Source organism: Xenopus tropicalis, chromosome 6, assembly GCF_000004195.4.
Source record: "Xenopus tropicalis strain Nigerian chromosome 6, UCB_Xtro_10.0, whole genome shotgun sequence".
NCBI classification, from domain to species: Eukaryota; Metazoa; Chordata; class Amphibia; order Anura; family Pipidae; genus Xenopus; species Xenopus tropicalis.
The window spans coordinates 129,056,656-129,078,143 of record NC_030682.2 but is presented as its reverse complement, the minus strand read 5'-3'; the positions used below and the strand labels follow the sequence as shown (position 1 = coordinate 129,078,143).

Here is a 21,488-nt window from a genome sequence, read left to right as displayed (position 1 = left end):
GTGAATAAAAATGGCCTGTGATCATTGTTTTCAAAGGTAACTCGCTACCCCAGGGGCTGCAGAGCAAACAGAGGAACGAGTTCATAGCCCCTCCGCTAAAAATTAGGTTAAGATATATTTCACAGGAGATAAAGAAGAAAGACGAACATTGGACATCAAAGCAAGGAGCTAATGAGTGCTGATAGATTCAGCTGCAGGCTGATATTATGTGATATTATGTGTACTGGGAAAACACTGAATTAAGGAAGCCATAAATGCCTGGGGGCTGTGCTGAGAAGTATCTTTGAGTTTTAATGATGTGGGCGACTAATGTGGAGCTTTATATAGAGAATATATTGCTGACCTTCTGCCCAAGCTGTACAATGCTGATTTAGAACAGACGGTCAGTGAGCATGGAAGTGCTCCACACAGAAATACCCAGCTACCTGTTATTGAAGCACTGCTCATCTGGAAACCCCCCAGGCACATTAAGAGCACCGCACCATGACAGGTGGCAGTGTGAGACAGATGCAATGAAAATGTTAATAGGCCATAAAAATCAGAATGGCATCTTAAAATGATAGCAAATTAACACCTAGAAAGCTACCAGCCAACCAGGAAAAAACAGCAGAAGATAGCATTAAAAATCCTGTGAGTCCCTAATTTAAAAAAAATATATATATATATTTTTTTGCTTCTTAGAAATAAACATGATTGCTATCAATTCCCAAACAAGCCCGCAGGAAGCTCTTTAATAATTTAATGCCTTGAATGCCAACACAGAATGGCTGGCTTGAAGTATTGTGAACATATTACAACAAAAAGAACAGACAGAATAGTATATATATTTTTTAGTAAGCAGTGCAAATGAAGCATGGTTTGTTTTTCCTGGAATGTGCCAAATGGAATCGGAATAAATTATTCATACTCCCCCTGCCAGTCAGAGCAGAGAATGGACTCTTTACAATACAAGCTCCTCGGTTCTGTTTGAACTCAGGTGAAATCATGTAGAGGGGTGCATTATATGGGGGCATTATCTCAAAAGGTAGTCAGCAGGTGTAAAATGAAAGCAATCTTCCCAACACTGTAATAGGGCATGTATACCAGAAGTTATCTATTATCATTAAAAGAATAAGCAAAATGCTTTATCACACTTACAAACAGGTGAATCTAGCTCTCGGAAATCACATCCACTAAATTTCATCTAACATAACCATGGGACTAAGATCTAAGTAAACACAACAAAGCACAGTTATAGGGGAGATACATACTCCATTCTTATCTTTATCAATATATTTGCAATAGCATAATCATCTATACTATGCATATGAGCAATATATAATCAACCTTAAGGTGGCCATACACGCACCGATAATATCGTACGAAACCTCGTTTCGTACGATATTCGGTGCGTGTATGGTATGTCGGCGAGTCGACCGATATCGCAGGAAGCTGCTGATATCGGACGACTTGCCGATCGGACCAGTTTGAAAATTTTGATCGGGCGCCATAGAAGGGGCCTGACCAAAATCTCCCTTCAGCACTGAATCGGCAGAAGGAGATAGAAATCCTATTGTTTCTACTTCCTTACCTGCCGATTCAGCCCTGAATGGTGTGTGGCGGCTCTGACGATGTTTCGTGCGACGGATGGTTCATCATCGCACAAGTCACACTTAGATTGTAAGCTCTACGGGGCAGGGACCTCCTTCCTACTGTGTCTCATACCACATGTCCACAATTGAAAATTCAGAGTCCTACCGTAGGTTCCAGTATTCAAAGAAAGTACTCATCAACAGGTAACAGGCCCCTTGCTGGCTGTACAACTTTCAAATTCAATCCAAATAACCTGGAGAGTACACATGTTCTTCAGTGCAACAGTGTAATTTATTGAGATATCACTGCAGTGATATCTCAATAAATTACACTGTTGCATTGAAGAACATGTGTACTCTCCAGGTTATTTGGATTGAATTTGAAAGTCATACCACATGTCACATATATATATATATATATATATATATATATATATATATATACATATATTTATTGTATTTATTTATTATATCGCTTGTCCTCCCTGTGTGTAATTTTATATTCTGTAAGACTGTACAGCGCTGCGTACCCTTGTGGCGCTTTATAAATAAAGTTATACATACCTTATATATATATATATACCTTTTGGAGCACTCACCCAGCACCTGATCTGGGAACTGGCACTTATATTGTAGTGTCACCCACTGTGACCTATAGCACTTATATTTGCCCATTTGTATCTGTTAATTACCCCTCCCATATAGATTGTAAGCTCTACGGGGCAGGGACCTCCTTCATCTTGTGTTTCTGACTCTTATTGCAACTGTACCTTGTATTTATTTGTATTTATCCATTATCTTTAACCTCCTGTTTGTATTAATGAATTCTACTGTACAGTGCTGCGTACATAAGTAGCGCTTTATAAATAAAGATATACATACATACATACATACATGGCTGAGGGCACCTGGGAAACTAATATATGCCTAGTCCCACGTTAAAATTAAAAACTGAATGTAAAGAAATCTGTTTGCTCTTCTGAAAAACTGATTTCAATGCATTCTGCTGGAGGAGCGCTATTAATGGACGCATTTTGTAAAAATCTCTTTAAATAATAATCATTAAAGTTAAAAAGTCAGTTAATTTCTGCAATTTACATTAAACAGACTAGCTTGATTAGGCTGGGGTCCTTGATTTTTATCACTGGGGAACATGTTTTTCTATCAAGCAATGGGAAATGAATAGATTATTTGCAACCCTACTCAAAAGCAAAAGCTGGCCATACACGCACAGATATAATAGTACAAAACTAAATTTCGTCTGATTTTTGGACCGTGTGTGGGCTCCAAAATATCATCCTAATAATTTTCGTACCATGGTGTTCAGCTGTTTACGTAATCAGACAGGCTAGAAAATTTTAGTCAGATAATAAAATCTATGCATGTATTGTGCATCTGAGTTTGGGTGACCTACAATGCATCTCTGGGATGTCACTTTTGTATGACTGTTGTCTGTCAATTATTTCATGTTCAGAACATCCTCCGATTTGTTATTTTTAGGACTTTATCCTTCAATTGTAATCTGAATGTTAGTTTAGAATGTTAGTCCTAACGTTTATCGGAAGAAGGCTAAAATCTGAATGTGTGGGGCCAGCTTAAGGCAGACATTGGGAGGTAGGGCTGATATAACTGCAGGAAGGAATTTCAAGAACATTTAATAGACAGAGCATAGAATTAGGCTTTTCTGCTGATAAACTCTGTTTCTATGGAAACAGATTAAGGTGGGAAAAGAAGATAAAGATCAGAGTGTTCGGACAGGGAATGAGTCTCACCTTTAAGCACACACTCTGACCCAACAGAATGAGTTGTAAGGTGACCTAATAACAATTAACCTACGATCCACAGTATAAATGTTACACGAGCAGATGAACTTTAAGGGGACATATTTACACCTGAATCCCACACAGTGTAATACCTTATACCCCGGGTAGCTGCAAAAGAGCAATCCTATTCCTCCTGCCTTTTTACTCTGCAATCCCGGGGCCAACACATGTGCAGTAGTGTGAAAAAAATGTTTTATTTGTTAACCTTCTGCATTTCACTCTACTGCGTGTGCGAAAGCGGCGCTAACACAGAAGGAAGAGGATCACTCTCTAACAGCTACCCCCGGTATAAGGTAAGTGATTACAATCACTGGGGGTGCCTAAAATTATGGCAACCCCCCCCCCCCTCAGTGATTGCATCTTTCCTTCAATCCTTTTAAGGGATTCTGTGATGATTTTTATGATGTGTTTTTTATTTCTAAATGACACTGTTTACAAAGCAAATAATTCCTTCTACCATTTAAAGTTTTATTCTTGAACAAACAAATGTATTGTTTAGCTGTAATATTGGTGTGTAGGTGCCATCTCAGTGCATTGTGCCTGAGTCTGAGCTTTCAGCCAGCGCTACACATTAGAACTGCTTTCAGATGAGCTATTGTTTTTCTTACTTCATGTACTGTTAATACGACCCAAGTTACATAACCGTTTCTCCTGCCTTGGTTCTATTCTCATATCTACTACTAGGTTGGGTAAGTGAGCATGTTAAAGGAGAAGGAAAGGTAAAGACTAAGTAAGCTTTATCAGAAAGGTTTATGTAAATACAGCCATATGCACTCACAGAAACGCTGCACTCTATCAAAAGAAACACAGGATTTCTTGTCTCCTTTTTTCCTGTGCCAGAATCTGTCAGCTCTCTCCTCTCTCCTGCTCCGCCCTCCCTTAAGAATGATAAGAACTCCCTCCCCCCTTAGGAATGTGGATCTGAGCCAATCAGCAGGAAGCTTTCTCATTGTCTTACAAACTGCACATGTACAGGGGTCTTGGTCTAAAAGCGTGGCATTATGGGAATTTTATTTACAGAGCTCGGGGCTTTTTTTTTTTCCTATGAGGCTTCTGAACATCTGAACAGGTGAAATATGGGGAGACTTAAGGGCACTATTGCGAGAATTGAAGGTATGCCTGCAGCTTGAGATAAACTCTTTATTAGCCTTTCCTTCTCCTTTAAGCAAGGCAAATTATTTCTGAATTCATTTGATCCCTACGATGCTGAAATCCGCATATTTTAGCTGGAGAGAAATGCTCAAAGTCACCCTAAGTTATTGGGAGGCAGTATAGGCAGTTATGCCTGTTTATCAACTCATTCAAATTCAGGACAGTGTCAGCAGTGTTAATAGCTCATGAAGGTTCTATCAGTTCAGGCAGCTGAATCCTTCAGCAGAGGTGTCACGGAGCTGCTATCTTGTTACCTTCACATTGGCCTGCTGATCAACTGCTGGGGGGAAAGGAGGGGTGATATCATTCCAACCAACAGCGCAGCAGTAAAGAGAGACTGAAGTTTATCAGAGCACAAGTCACATGGCTGTGGGCACCTGGGAAAGGTAAGTAATGTATATCCTCATGTTAAATTTATTAAATATAAAAAAAATATGTTGGCTCTTTTAAAAAATGGATTTCAGATCCAATTTCCACTAAAGCAGCACTGTTAAAACATGTTTTCCTGTGACAGTATTCTTTTAACGTTGAATAACAAGCTGCATAAGCAGGGAGCAGCCATAGAGAGCAGCCAAGCAATTGTGATAGTGGATAGTGCTCGTTTCTGGAAGCAATATCTGCAGGGTATGAGCTAATAATAATTATGGCATCTAAACACAAATAACCAGGCTTTGGATATGTAGCTATCCCGTGACTACAGCAGAATTTTATTTTGTGAGAGATAGTATTAGAAGTAAACCCTATATATTTTATATATATATATATATATATATATATATATATATATATACACAGACATGGCTTTGATAAAGACTTAAGAAAAAAATGATTATCACTAATAATGAACGAGGGGATGCTACTATAAAAATGATAACATATAAACATATTGTTAAAACAGTAAGTGCAGCCAGAATGTGCTATTGATCTTAACAAGTTTTTTTAATTTGTCTCTGAGGAAGAATATTTTGCTAATGAAAGCCATAGGGAGAAAAGGTGGCAGGAGAAAAAGTTCTGTCTGTGATGGAAAAACAATATTATATTATAAATATATATATATATATATATATATATATATATATATATATATATATATTTATAAATATATATATAAATAAATATATATATATATATATATATATATATATTTATTTATTTATATATATATTTATAAATATATATATATATATATATATATATATATATATATATATATAAGGTGCTATATTCAAAGGCTAGAGTGCTAGCCGAAACGCTAGTCTCCTCTTTAATAAAATAATTTGTTTGTATAAGTCCTGTGAGTGCTGACCCTCTCTCAAGCACCTTATATATATATATATATATAATAAAGTGCCCTGCCTTTATTAATTTAACCGCTTCAACTTTTTAAAAAGTTGCTGGAGCTCAGAAACATATCACCTAGCCATACTAGAGCCAAGAATATACTAACAGTAGTAAATACAACAATCAGACCACGGGAAAGGCTTAACACAAGCTCAAGATAATTACATATTTTTTATATATATATATATATAATTACATATTATATATATATTATTGGAAAAAAAAGTATATCTAATACTCAACTGCTGTAAAAAGTAAATTAATGACAAGGTGAGCATGGTCTCCAATGGCTCCCTGGAGGTTGTGCCAATACACGTATAATAAGAGCCAATTACAGAGACTTGGAGGTCAGTCGAGAAAGAGAATGAGGAAAGGACTCCTGCTTGTTGGACCAACTACTTCACTACCCTTACTTAGTTGGAGTTTGCTTTGGACTGTGGATAGACTTTTGTGGGATTGAAGGAACTGCCTTCTTGTTAACCATGGAAGGATTTGTTGCTGGTGTGTTACCATTGGACTTTACAAAATAAATTGATGAAATGGCACGTGGTTACTCTCCAGTGTTTCTCTAAGGTCATTTTCATGACAATCCCTTACTGTCATCGCCTTTCTCCTGCATTGGATACTACTGTGGTGGTATTAATAGGCCCTAACCCTGCTTCAACCATTTCCACACTTGCCTATGAGAAATGCACTTCTAAGATTGTGTTGGCACCTGTATTTCTCTTCCAAAGTGGTCCCTGACTCACTGTATGTGTTATAGGCACTGCATATTCCATTAAAACAATGGAAAAACAACTAGTGGTGGGAATGGGTAATTTGGCTGCTATGGTTCTCTCAGCAAAGGCCATGGTGGCTGAAACTCACTGTGTGTCATCGTCCTAATGGTTACATTTAGCAGACAGGTTTAGGATCTATGTTTGGCAAAGAATAAATAATGAAAGTAAAATGACCCCTCGTCTACATTAGATAAATACCCCAATATTTATATTAGAACCATTTTATCTTGTTTGGTGACACTTTAAAGGGAACCTGTCACCTTAGGAAATAATGTCAAATCCTTTTCTGTAATGTTAGTTGAGCAAAATAAACTTTACTTACACTACAGACTTGGAATTCACAATCACGGCAGGTGCCATTTTGTGGACAGTGTTATAAAGGCACATTTTATACCACCCCAGAATCTTGTGTATGTGCCAAAATGGGGGACCTAATGCCCATGAGCAGAATGTGAGGAGTGCAGTGACTTCTACGAAATGCTAAATAGAAAATAAATGTAATTGACTGCCCTCTATGCCTGATGCACAGAGACGGGGCAGGCAATAAATGATTGGCAGCTCAGATGTTTAAATAAATTTATAACAGGTGGGAGTGCTTTAATTAAAAAAAATTGCAGTTTCATGTTTAAATTGCAAAGGACTTTTATTATACAACTTTTTATGTGTGGGTGACAGGTCCCTTTAAATGGTTTCTTTATTTTATTTTTTTTGGCAACGGAAAGTCTGTTGTAAGAAAATTCCAATTGTTCGACAGAGACTAAGTGAATGCCAAAAAGGCACTGATATGGATGCTAGTAAGCAGAAACACACCCTGATTATACACACTAATTTGTCTCTGAGGAAGAATATTTTGTAAACAAAAGCCATAAGGAAAAATGGTACCAGAAGGATAATTGTATATGTCATGCAAATTTCATTTTCCCATCCCAAATTACAAAGTACAAAACATTCCCTTCTTTAAGCAGTGTATGACTGAGAACTCAGCGAGAGCAGTAGATCACTGCAGATTGAGGTTTATAAACAGAGAAGCAATGGGAGACAGAGCGTTCACCCATGCACTGGAAAATCTCATTAACCTACCAAGCATAAAGATACTGGTTTCCATCAACCTCAAATAAAATATAACATTCTGTGTAATTAACGTGGCGTTATATTGACCAATTATGTATTCTGAAAACAATGAATGTCTTGTACGCCGTTTCTTGCTGAATAAAAAATTGGGGAGGGCACTACCATGTCCAAATCAAAGTTAGAAGAAAAGCCAGGCAAAGGGGCATAAGGGCTCAGCCATAAGAACATATTATACTTTATTAACATTAGACAGACAAATATTCTGAAGGGGACACATACCCACCAGAGCTCAGGGTGCTCTTCTGTCTGGCTCTGTAAGTGTTGCACATAAAGTATTATAGAGAAGCTTATGCAATCCATAATAGATTCTCAGCAGGCCTTGGGTCAGTAAGGGAGGAAAAAAAATGAACCATGGCAGCTCCCACAGAATGCGCAGCTGAAAAGTGCTTCTTAGCATGTGTAACAGTTTGCCTTCCACTGATTATAAAATCTAAAAAGGCAGCTATCAGAGAACTTACATTTTCAGGTTCATTGCCTGCCCCCTTCCCAAGCCAATAATTGTATCAGCCTGATTCGGGCCAGTGCATGGCTATGGTAACTGGTATATGACCAACTAAAGACAAAGAATTCTTCCAGGACAGAACTTTTAATATATCTTTAAACATGAGTGCAATTAGTTTGCTCTCCATTTCCATCTTAAGGACAAAGCCATTTTCAGGGATGCAATCATGTAATGAGAAAGTGGAAGATGCAGGGCAAAAAATTTGGAAAAAAATCAAAATCCTCAAAACAAATGTGTAAAATTGCTCAGAGCACTCTCCAAAGCACTTCTGCAATTTCAATTAATTTGTTATTTTCTAGCTTGAGATATTACCAGTTAATATATTGTGAATATATAATTAGACACAGCAGTGCCACCTATTGGTTAGTAGTGCAGTTACTGAGCAGAGAAGAGACTTATGGCTTCTCTGTTAACAAACGAGGGGGGCAATGGCCCGGGATGCCAGGGAACTACAGGTTTAATCCTTTAAAAATTCCCAAGGCTTGTGTATTTCTTTTTACAGAGAAGCACCCCCTAGTGAATTCCAAAGTCACCAAACAAGATGATATTTCCCTCAATATGCCCACATAAGGTGGGTGATATTGTGCTAATACAAATGTTTGGCCCTGGGGCAAAAGAACGGCATTATAATGATGGAACTACAAGCCGTTGGAGCAAGGGACACATCAATAATGTGGTCCTCGATCTGACAGGAAAATTAAACTTGCCCAATCAACATCTGACTAATTTTCAGCAAGATATTACATAGTTACATAGTTACATAGGGTTGAAAAAAGACCAGTGTCCATCAAGTTCAACCCATCCAAGTAAACCCAGCACACCTAACCCACACCTACCAATTTATACACTCACATACATAAACTATAAATACAACCACTAGTACTAACTGTAGATATTAGTATCACAATAGCCTTGGATATTCTGATTGATCAAGAACTCATCCAGGCCCCTCTTAACTCTTTTACTGCCAAGCACGTATGGCATACGTGCTGGCAGTAAAAGGGCTTAAACGCCAACGACGTGTCTCATACGTCGTTGGCGTTTAAGCGCTGCCCTCTGCAGCGGCGGCATGTGCCGCCGCTGCAGAGGGCTTCTAACAATGACAGCCCCCCTGGGCAATGTGCCAGGGGGGCTGTCATCAGGGTCCTGCGAGCCGATCGCTCGCAGGACCCTCCAGGAAGCAGCAGATGCGATCGCATCGCATCTGCTGCTTCCTGCTTCCTCCCTCTCCCCCAGCGCCGGCCCAAATGAGGAAGGAGGCGATCGGTCTTCAGGAACAGGTAAGGACTTTTTTTTTTATTGCATTTACACACTTTTACACACTTATACACACATTTACATACATTTATACACACTTACATACATTTACACACACTTACAGCACACATTTTAGCATTTTTTTATTTTTTTTTTTTTATTTTTATTTTTTTCATTTTTCACACTTTTATACACTTATTTACACTCATATACACACTTACACACTATCACACAACTTTTACACATGTACACACATGTATACACAAACACTTTGGTTTTTTTTTGTTTTGCTTTTTTTTTTTTTTTTTTTTCATTTTACCACTTTGTTTTTATTTTCTTTTACCTAAAAACTGTTTATTTTGACAGCGTAACTATTGGATCAGATATTCTGGCCACTAATTACACTGTCATGTAACTTATTTTGTTGTTTCACTGATTTGCACAATTTTTGTGGTTTTATCACATTTTATCCCTATATAAGTATTCCTGATCTGTTTTTAGCGTAGCTTTGCCAGGTGTAACTTTGGTGTACAAAAATAACTTTACCTATTTTGAATTCATCAGAATGTGTACTTTCCAAAAATATATGGTTTTCTGGGGGTCACTGTATAGTTAGGGGGGGGTTACTGCACATAATACACTGACAGGGGGCTCTGTGTGCAAAAGCTGAGCTGGCAGGCGAGAAATCCTTATGCGCTATTTTCATTTTGGGTTCAGTACATTCCGCAGACTTTGGTATATCTATGCATATTGGCCATCAATCTGTTCAGTAGGCCTCTGGTGTTCCTATTTGGGGTGACTTGCCTTTGTACGCAAGAAATTGTGTGAGATAAATGCGGCAAATTGCAACATTTTTAGGCGATTTTCTGAAATCTCATAAAAACCGATAACTTTAGGAAAGCTTTGCGGCTTGGTACTTTGGTGTAGAAAGGACTCTTTACCCTTGTTGGATTTGTCAGAATGTGTACTTTCCAAAAATATATGGTTTTGTGGGGGTCTCTGTATAGTTAGGGGAAGTTTTGGCACATAATACACTGACAGGGGGCTCTGTGTGCAAAAGCTGAGCTGGCAGGCGAGAAATCCTTATGCGCTATTTTCATTTAGGGTTCAGTACATACCGCAGACTTTGGTATATCTATGCATATTGGGCATCAAACTGTTCAGTAGGCCTCTGGTGTTCCTATTGGGGGTGATTTGCCTTTGTACGCAAGAAATTGTGTGAGATAAATGTGACAAATTGCAACATTTTTAGGCAATTTTCTGAAATGTCATAAAAACCAATAACTTTAGGAAAGCTCTGCAGATTGGTACTTTGGTGTAGAAAGGACTCTTTACCCTTGTTGGATTTGTCAGAATGTGTACTTTCCAAAAATATATGGTTTTCTGGGGGATCTGTATAGTTAGGGGAAGTTTTGGCACATAATACACTGACAGGGGGCTCTGTGTGCAAAAGCTGAGCTGGCAGGCGAGAAATCCTTATGCGCTATTTTCATTTAGGGTTCAGTACATACCGCAGACTTTGGTATATCTATGCATATTGGGCATCAAACTGTTCAGTAGGCCTCTGGTGTTCCTATTTGGGGTGACTTGCCTTTGTACGCAAGAAATTGTGTGAGATAAATGCGGCAAATTGCAACATTTTTAGGCGATTTTCTGAAATCTCATAAAAACCGATAACTTTAGGAAAGCTTTGCGGCTTGGTACTTTGGTGTAGAAAGGACTCTTTACCTTTGTTGGATTTGTCAGAATGTGTACTTTCCAAAAATATATGGTTTTGTGGGGGTCTCTGTATAGTTAGGGGAAGTTTTGGCACATAATACACTGACAGGGGGCTCTGTGTGCAAAAGCTGAGCTGGCAGGCGAGAAATCCTTATGCGCTATTTTCATTTAGGGTTCAGTACATACTGCAGACTTTGGTATATCTATGCATATTGGGCATCAAACTGTTCAGTAGGCCTCTGGTGTTCCTATTTGGGGTGACTTGCCTTTGTACGCAAGAAATTGTGTGAGATAAATGCGACAAATTGCAACATTTTTAGGCGATTTTCTGAAATGTCATAAAAACCAATAACTTTAGGAAAGCTCTGCAGATTGGTACTTTGGTGTAGAAAGGACTCTTTACCCTTGTTGGATTTGTCAGAATGTGTACTTTCCAAAAATATATGGTTTTGTGGGGGATCTGTATAGTTAGGGGAAGTTTTGGCACATAATACACTGACAGGGGGCTCTGTGTGCAAAAGCTGAGCTGGCAGGCGAGAAATCCTTATGCGCTATTTTCATTTTGGGTTCAGTACATACCGCAGACTTTGCTATATCTATGCATATTGGGCATCAAACTGTTCAGTAGACCTCTGGTGTTCCTTTTTGGGGTGATTTGTCTTTATCTGATCTTTATCAAGAAATTGTGAGAGATAAATGCGGCAAATTGCAACATTTTTATGCGATTTTCGAAAATGTCATATAAATCTGCAAACTTAGGAAAGCTTTACAGCTTGGTACTTTGTAGCAATAAGAAATATTTACCCATTATAGATTCGGGGGGATGTGTATTTTCCAAAAATATATGGCTTTCTGGGGTGAATGTACTTTTTTTGTAGCATTATCCCACATAAAGGATGTAAATGTGTTGATTTTGCAGGAGCTGAAATGATAGATCATATGGGGGTATGTTCCCATTGGGGCCCCTACATGCCACATACTTAGGTAAACCTATACATATTGGGCATCAAACTGTTCAGTGGACCCCTGGCGTTCAAATTTAGGGTGTTTTATCTTGGTACCTAACACTATGTGGGAGATAAGATGCTGCAAAGTGGAAGCTTTGAGGGGATTTTTGGAAATGTCATCAAAATTGCTAACTTTAGAAAAGCTGTGCGGCTTGGTACTTTGGAGTAGAAAGACATGGGTACCCATTTTAGATTCGGGGGAATGTGTACTTTCCAAAAATATATGACTTTCTGGGGTGAGCGTACTTTTTTGTAGCTTTATCCCACATATAATGATGTAAATGTGTTGATTTTGCATGAGCTGAAATGACAGAAATGACAGTATATATGGGGGTATGTTCACATTGGGGCCCCTACATGCCACATACTTAGGTAAACCTATACATATTGGGCATCAAACTGTTCAGTGGACCCCTGGCGTTCAAATTCAGGGTGTTTTATCTTGGTACCTAATGCTATGTGGGAGATAAGATGCTTCAAAATGGAAGCTTTGAGGGGATTTTTGGAAATGTCATCAAAATTGCTAACTTTAGAAAAGCTGTGCGGCTTGGTACTTTGGAGTAGAAAGACATGGGTACCCATTTTAGATTCGGGGGAATGTGTACTTTCCAAAAATATATGGCTTTCTGGGGTGAGCATACTTTTTTGTAGCTTTATCTCACATATAATGATGTAAATGTGTTGATTTTGCAGGAGCTGAAATGACAGAAATGACAGTATATATGGGGGTATGTTCACATTCGGGCCCCTACATGCCACATACTTGGGTAAACCTATACATATTGGGCATCAAACTGTTCAGTGGACCCCTGGTGTTCAAATTCAGGGTGTTTTATCTTGGTACCTAATGCTATGTGGGAGATAAGATGCTGCAAAGTGGAAGCTTTGAGGGGATTTTTGGAAATGTCATCAAAATTGCTAACTTTAGAAAAGCTGTGCGGCTTGGTACTTTGGAGTAGAAAGACATGGGTACCCATTTTAGATTCGGGGGAATGTGTACTTTCCAAAAATATATGACTTTCTGGGGTGAGCGTACTTTTTTGTAGCTTTATCCCACATATAATGATGTAAATGTGTTGATTTTGCAGGAGCTGAAATGACAGAAATGACAGTATATATGGGGGTATGTTCACATTGGGGCCCCTACATGCCACATACTTAGGTAAACCTATACATATTGGGCATCAAACTGTTCAGTGGACCCCTGGCGTTCAAATTCAGGGTGTTTTATCTTGGTACCTAATGCTATGTGGGAGATAAGATGCTTCAAAATGGAAGCTTTGAGGGGATTTTTGGAAATGTCATCAAAATTGCTAACTTTAGAAAAGCTGTGCGGCTTGGTACTTTGGAGTAGAAAGACATGGGTACCCATTTTAGATTCGGGGGAATGTGTACTTTCCAAAAATATATGGCTTTCTGGGGTGAGCGTACTTTTTTGTAGCTTTATCTCACATATAATGATGTAAATGTGTTGATTTTGCAGGAGCTGAAATGACAGAAATGACAGTATATATGGGGGTATGTTCACATTCGGGCCCCTACATGCCACATACTTGGGTAAACCTATACATATTGGGCATCAAACTGTTCAGTGGACCCCTGGTGTTCAAATTCAGGGTGTTTTATCTTGGTACCTAATGCTATGTTGGAGATAAGATGCTTCAAAGTGGAAGCTTTGAGGGGATTTTTGGAAATGTCATCAAAATTGCTAACTTTAGAAAAGCTGTGCGGCTTGGTACTTTGGAGTAGAAAGACATGGGTACCCATTTTAGATTCGGGGGAATGTGTACTTTCCAAAAATATATGACTTTCTGGGGTGAGATTACTTTTTACTAGCTTTATCCCACATATAATGATGTAAATGTGTTGATTTTGCAGAAGCTGAAATGACAGAAATGACAGTATATATGGGGGTATGTTCACATTCGGGCCCCTACATGACACATACTTGGGTAAACCTATACATATTGGGCATCAAACTGTTCAGTGGACCCCTGGTGTTCAAATTCAGGGTGTTTTATCTTGGTACCTAATGCTATGTGGGAGATAAGATGCTTCAAATTGGAAGCTTTGAGGGGATTTTTGGAAATGTCATCAAAATTGCTAACTTTAGAAAAGCTGTGCGGCTTGGTACTTTGGAGTAGAAAGACATGGGTACCCATTTTAGATTCGGGGGAATGTGTACTTTCCAAAAATATATGACTTTCTGGGGTGAGCGTACTTTTTACTAGCTTCATCCCACATATAATGATGTAAATGTGTTGATTTTGCAGAAGCTGAAATGACAGAAATGACAGTTCATATGGGGTATGTTCACATTGGGGCCCCTACATGCCACATACTTAGGTAAACCTATACATATTGGGCATCAAACTGTTCAGTGGACCCCAGGCATTCATATTTAGGGTGTTTTATTTGGTTACTTTATGACCTGTAGGAGATAAGATACTATAGACTAGAAGCTTTGAAGCGATTTTTAAAAAAAATCACAAATTTTGATAAAAACCAATAACTTTAGGAAAGCATTGCGACTTGATAGTTTGGAGTAGACAGACAGTTGTGCCTATTCTGTATTCCCCAGAATCTGTTCTTTCCAAAAATGTACAATTTTCTGGGATAAACCTTCTGTTAGTGGAATTTTGGCCTTGAAATCCAAAGTATGCAGTTTTTTTGGAGCAGTGCTTTGGGAATTTGGTAGTGTACTGCTGGGAGTTTTTGACCTATACAAGTGAGAAATCTCCATAAAACTATATATATTTGGTATTGGCACGTTCAGGAGACATGGGACTTTCCAAATCAGTTGTATATTCGTGCATAAAATAATTTTTGTTTCTAGTATGTGTGATTATATTATGGAAAATTTGATTTTTTTTGCATTTTTAGTCATTTAGAAGCCTATATCTTGTTACAGAATTGGAATTACACAAAAATTCTACCATATTTTGAAAGCTTAGGTTGTTCTGAAAAAAACGATATATTGTTTTCCTTGGTAAACTAAAAGTCCCCCCGAGGAAAGGCCCCTAAAGTGAAACAGTGCAAAATGTTCAAAAACTGTCTGGCAATACAAGTTCCGCTTTGACCAAAATGGCTGGCAGTAAAAGGGTTAAAGGCATTAACAGAATCTGCCATTACCACATCACTAGGAAGGGCATTCCACAACCTCACTGCCCTCACCGTGAAAAACCACCTACGCTGCTTCAAATGGAAGCTCCGTTCCTCTAATCTAAAGGGGGGGCCTCTGGTGCGTTGATTGTTTTTATGGGAAAACAGAACATCCCCCAACTGCCTATAATCCCCTCTAAATGTACTTGTACAGAGTAATCATGTCCCCTCGCAAGCGCCTCTTTTCCAGAGAAAACAACCTCAACCTCGACAGTCTCACCTCATAGTTTAAATCTTCCATCCCCTTTACCAGTTTAGTTGCAGTCTCTGCACTCTCTCCAGCTCATTAATATCCTTCTTAAGGACTGGAGCCCAAAACTGCACTGCATACTCAAGGTGAGGCCTTACCAGGGACCTATAAAGGGGCAAAATTATGTTCTCATCCCTTGAGTCAATGCCCTTTTTTATACAAGACAGCACTTTATTTGCTTTAGTAGCCACAGAATGACACTGCCTGGCATTAGACAACTTGTTATCAACAAAAACCCCTAGATCCTTCTCCATTAAGGAAACCCCCAACACACTACCATTCAGTAGATAGTTTGCGTTTATATTATTTCTACCAAAGTGCATAACTTTGCACTTATCAACATTGAACCTCATTTTCCAGTTTGCTGCCCAGTTTTCCAATTTTGTCAAATCGCTCTGCAAAGCGGCAGCATCCTGCATGGAACTTATAGTTTTGCACAATTTAGTGTCATCAGCAAAATAGAATCAGTACTGTCTATGCCCACCTCCAGGTCATTAATAAACAAGTTAAAAAGCAAAGGACCAAGGACTGACCCCTGCGGTACTCCACTAACCACACTGGTCCAATTAGAAAATGTTCCATTTACAACCACTCTTTGTACTCTATCCTTCAGCCAGTCCTCTATCCAATTACAAATATTATGTTCTAGGCCAATATTCCTTAATTTGATCATTAACCTTCTGTGAGGTACTGTATCAAACGCTTTAGCAAAGTCCAAGTAGATGACATCAACTGCCATTCCAGCATCAAGGTTCCTGCTCACCTCCTCATAAAAGGCGACTAAATTAGTCTGGCAAGATCTGTTACGCATAAAACCATGCTGGCACAAACTAATAGTATTGTGAACTGCAATGTATTCAAGTACCCTATCCCTTATTACCCCTTCCAAAAGTTTTCCTACTACTGATGTCAGACTAACAGGCCTATAGTTTTCAGGCTGAGAACGGGATCCCTTTTAAAATAATGGCACCACATTAGCAATCCACCAGTCTCTCGGCACCATGCCAAACCTCAATGAATCCTGAAAAATTAAGTGAAGAGGTTTGGCAATCACAGCGCTCAGCTCATTTAATACCCTGGGATGAATCCCATCCGGTCCTGGACCTTTGTTTACTTTTACATGTTCAAGTCTCTTTTGAATTTCCTCCCGAGTGACCCATGCGTCAGTAGCTAAATTACTAGAACTGGGCATATTACAAGAGAAGCCTTCATTATCTGGCTCCTCAGATGTATAGACAGATGAAAAATAAGAGTTCAAAATTTCAGCTTTTTCCCCATTCTCATCAACCAACTTACCCCCCCCCCGTGATAATAAAGTTCCCACCCCTTCTTGCTTCATTTTTTTACTATTCACATCCATCAGGTCCGTAATCAACTGGACTGCAACATATACATATATATGTACAAATACAGTTCATGGGCAGAAGACCCCTTTCTAAAAGCAGTATGGCCTTATAAATAAGCAAAAAATAAACTCCCCAATATTCCATACTATTTAAAAGGATGAAAAGGGCTTGTGTTAAACATATTTTTTTAATAAAAACAGGCAAAAAGTATCTGTTTTTGTTATTTTATTTTAATCTCCCTACGGGTGTTGGTCTGCAGGGAGATTAGTCGCCTGTGGTTAATCTAGGTGTACACTGCCCCTTTAATTCATGGTGCAGCAAAATATAACATTGATGTTTTCAGAGTTTTCATAGCAGTCGCACGCTCTGCCTTTCATCAGAGAAGCAATATTTCTTTGGATTACTTGTACCAGTTTCAGCGTCTAATCTACTATATCAGGACACAGCAGGAAGTTTAGTTTCTTTCAGCAGGGCGCTGGAATGAAATTTACAGATATAGAATATACCTATGTAGCTATTAGAGCAGGGAATCTCTGGCTTTTTCATACCGGTGCGGGCTGACAATACGCTCCTATGCTTAAAAAAATCTTCCCGTTGTGCCTTGAATCCACGCAGCCAGTATCCGCCAACAAATGCGAGAATTGGTATCCGCTGGGGGATATTGGCTGCACCTGCGAGGATTTAGTGCTATCGGGAGCAGGCACAACGAGAAGATTTTATTTTTTTTTTATGCATACAGAAGTATTGGCAGCCTGCGGTTATTAGAGTGCCCTTGCCCTAAGCCTCATAATCAGCACCCAAGCTGCACCAATAAAAAAAACAAAACACTTAGACCTGTTATCCATAATGCTTAGGACCAGGGGTATTCCAGATAATTTTTATCACTATGATTTTTTAATAGACTTAAAATATTAAAATTCAATAAAACCAATATGATTGTTTTTGTAATATGGAGCTTTCTGGATAATGGGTTTCTAGATAAAGTATCCTATACCAGCACTACTGTTTTATAGACATACAGTATATAGTAGGAAGAACAAAAAGTATACACAGTATATCTCAAACGTTACAGATCTTGCAGCTTAAAGGATAAGGAAATGTAAAATAACTGGGGGAGATGTTAAGTTAGGTTGTTAGGCAGTCAGTTATAAATGATGATCTGCTTTCCCGACCGCTCTAGCCAAAACAGAAGTGATCTTAGAGTGAAGACACACAAAGCTACTTAGCAGCACAGCTACTAAACTCCAGAAATTACGCTGCCATAGGAAATAATGAGAATTGCCTGTGCTTAAACACAGACAATAATTAGTAAATGATCAGTATTGTCTATTTTTGAAGCCGTGACAATTAGCTGCTACTATTAGCTCTGTCTTCACCCTTAAGGAAGCCAATAAGCTTTTGCAACTATTTGTCTATTCATTTAAATCAGGTGTATGCCACTGTATAGCCAGGAGGCTAAAGAAGACTGCAGGAGATGTGCCCAGCAAAAACTGCTTGGGGAGAACACTGCACCACCATGAACCAAACTACTTACCTTCAGCCCTGCAGCTTGTTTTGAACCAAAGCACTAAAGGCCGGTGGGTGGGGGTTTTTTTGATGATGGGCACTGGGGTATGTTTGTCCAGTGTTGGTCACCACTATTTTGCACCATGCTCTCGGGTATATCCCCTGCACAAGCGAAACATAGTAAATTTTTTATACTGTGCATTTGTCAAGATTAAATGTGCAAAGTGTGAACATGCAGGGCATGTCTGGAAGTGATAGTGTTGGGCTCTGGACCAAATGGACCAATATCAAAGAAGAAGATTTACACAGTACGGCTACATTTCTATTCCTTTTGTTTGGATCAGGACTGCAGGAAAAGAAGAGGGCTGTGGAATAACCAGAAGAACCTACTTTTCATGGTTCCGTCTTCTTCTTCCTCTTCTTCCTCATCGTCACTGTTTATAACCATGGTACCTAAGTCAGATTCCAGCATGGTACTATTATGTTCAATCATTGTTTGGGCTCCTTCACTCATTGTGCTGGCAGCTCTCATGGTGCCCGCACTCTCTGAATTAGTTTTCACCATCGTGTGAGAGTCAAGCTCATCTTCTTCCTATACAACAAAAAGTGTTGGGGAGAAAAAGAGTTAATGATGAAGAAACCCTCTACAGATTGGCCTTTATGGAAACATTCAGAGCAAACATCTCCAAGAATAAAATCAGTTTAAATAAATGAACTTGCTTCAACCACATCACACAAACCTCAAATCATCATATAAATACTAAGGTCTCGTACTGGAAAACAATGGCCTAAAACCGCAAATGTTTTGAGTCAAGTCTGCTGTAATTTAGCATTTAAGTGAAGCTAAGACAGTAGGGCCTGAACAAGAAGCAGGTGGGAGGTTGTTTTCTGAAAACACAAGCAAGAAGATAATTTATGCACAGACCTGTGTGCCACTCTTCTGTTTAACATTAAAAACTGGATAAACATCTTTATGAACATGTTATAAAAAAGTAATTTGGTATAAAAAAAAAAAAAAAAAAAAAAAAAAAGTCTGCTCGGCAGATGCTGAAGGATTGTTGAAAAGAACGGGTTCCAAAACTGGATAGAACAACATTTCCAATCAGTGGCAGTAATGTTTCTGGAATGTAAAATCAAACTGATGATAATCCAGTGTATGATTCATAAGCCCCATATGGAGTACAAATAGGCTAGAACAAAGGAATCCCATTGCCTTTGCTATACTAGATTCTGGGCACAAGCTATTCATATAAAACAGGAACATAAAGGGCCACATTAGCTTAAAAATGCCCAATAGCTTAGTACATGACAATACAGCACACTCTATGGAGAATGATGAATGAAGGAACAGGGAAGCACTGAATGATCATTCTTGGATACGGCCAAATACTAAATCTTTAATTTGCATGAAATTTGAGAAAAATATAAAAATTTGCATCATTCGAGAACAAAATAATCATGTTCAGCTGTCTAGAGCTTTAAAGTCAGATGGCTTTAACAGTATGGATTCAGTTCAGTTAAAAACCTCAGGATTCAGCCAAAATGGAATCCTGCAAAAAATGCTGGAATTCTCCCAACTCCTGAATTGAATCTCATATTTGGTGCATCCATAATTAGGATTCATTCTTATTGAATCTTGTAGGCAATAATGAATATTACATGGTGCTGATTTCCATCTGGGCTTAAATATGAACACTGATGAAAAAAAGGCCCTCTTTATTGACGCTGCCCCTAGATCTGGTTGAATCCTAGAGCAGGTCGGATACCCACAAGAAAAGTGGGTATTCTGCATGTAGGAATTCCAGATGTGGGTATAGGTGTGGGTTTGCGCATCTTATCTTTACTGCATTTCTTATTTTATGAGATCTATATTTTTTATATTTTACTCCTTTGAACATTTTTTTCTACCTCCACCCATTTCTGATGATGTTGTGGTTGTGCAGGGGTTCTTGTAGGGTTACGCTGATTAGCATAAATTATATATAAAAAAAAAAAAGCTTTTTTCTGTTTCTTGCTATTTTTTTTATTGTAATTTTTATTTTTAATATTTATGCTTTAATAATGATTGGTCTACCTCTCAAGTTGCCCAGCAGCAGATCAGCAGCCACTAAACTAATTGGATACATTTGCTACATTCATTCCTCCACAGAAACAGCATATTCAGCCCCTACTAGGCAACCTCCCTGGCTTGAAACATTGACAAAAAATGTATCAAACTAACATTTGTTATGCAACACACATTATAAAGTTGCAACAGGTTACAGCGTTCACCAGACTTGCTGAGCCACGACCGAGAAACATGGAGGGGGATGAAATTATTTTTAATAAATAATTCTTAGACATGCCATAACAAACCGAAAATAAAAGGAAAAAAAGTCAATATCTGTGGTAAAGGTATTATTTGAAAACCAAGTTTTGTAAAGGTAAACTTGCCCCTTTAACCCCAAAAAATTTGCACGTAGGGCAACAGATGGCTCCTATACCTGTTTAATATTCAGAAATCAATAAACAGAGTAAATAAAGAAAACAGAGCAGAGAAAGCAAACCAAACTAAAATACTAACAAAGAATCAGGGGACCTTACAGAAGGGATGTTCCTATATCCTCCTTAGACAGCAATGTATCATTACAGTTTGGCAGAATCAGAACTTGCTCGGTTTTATAAGAAGTAATGCAAAAACAGAAACAAAAATAAACGCGAATGAACAACTAAAATAATCCAGTTAAAATAGTAGCTATTCATTTAACTGACACATGGGGGTGCCAGAGTCAACCAAATCATGCTTTTCTGAGGTTTATTTAATAGAGTGACTGCAAAGCCTGTAAGGATGTGGGGCTTAACGGATTCTGCAAGGGAAACAGAGTTCACCAATTCAAAGTATATAATGATCAGCATCTAAAATAGAATCAAAGTGAGAACAAAGACGGTTGTGGTTCAGTTAA

General features: G+C 38.5%; 1 protein-coding gene across 1 annotated transcript in view; it reads right to left on the bottom strand.

The window, feature by feature from the left end:
* stk3 (serine/threonine kinase 3) overlaps nucleotides 1–21,488 on the bottom strand; it is a 161,717-nt gene that overhangs the window by 63,706 nt on the left and 76,523 nt on the right. Inside the window, 1 exon segment of the mRNA NM_001097196.1 lies at nucleotides 18,937–19,138. Coding sequence (NP_001090665.1) covers nucleotides 18,937–19,138 — 202 coding nt within the window.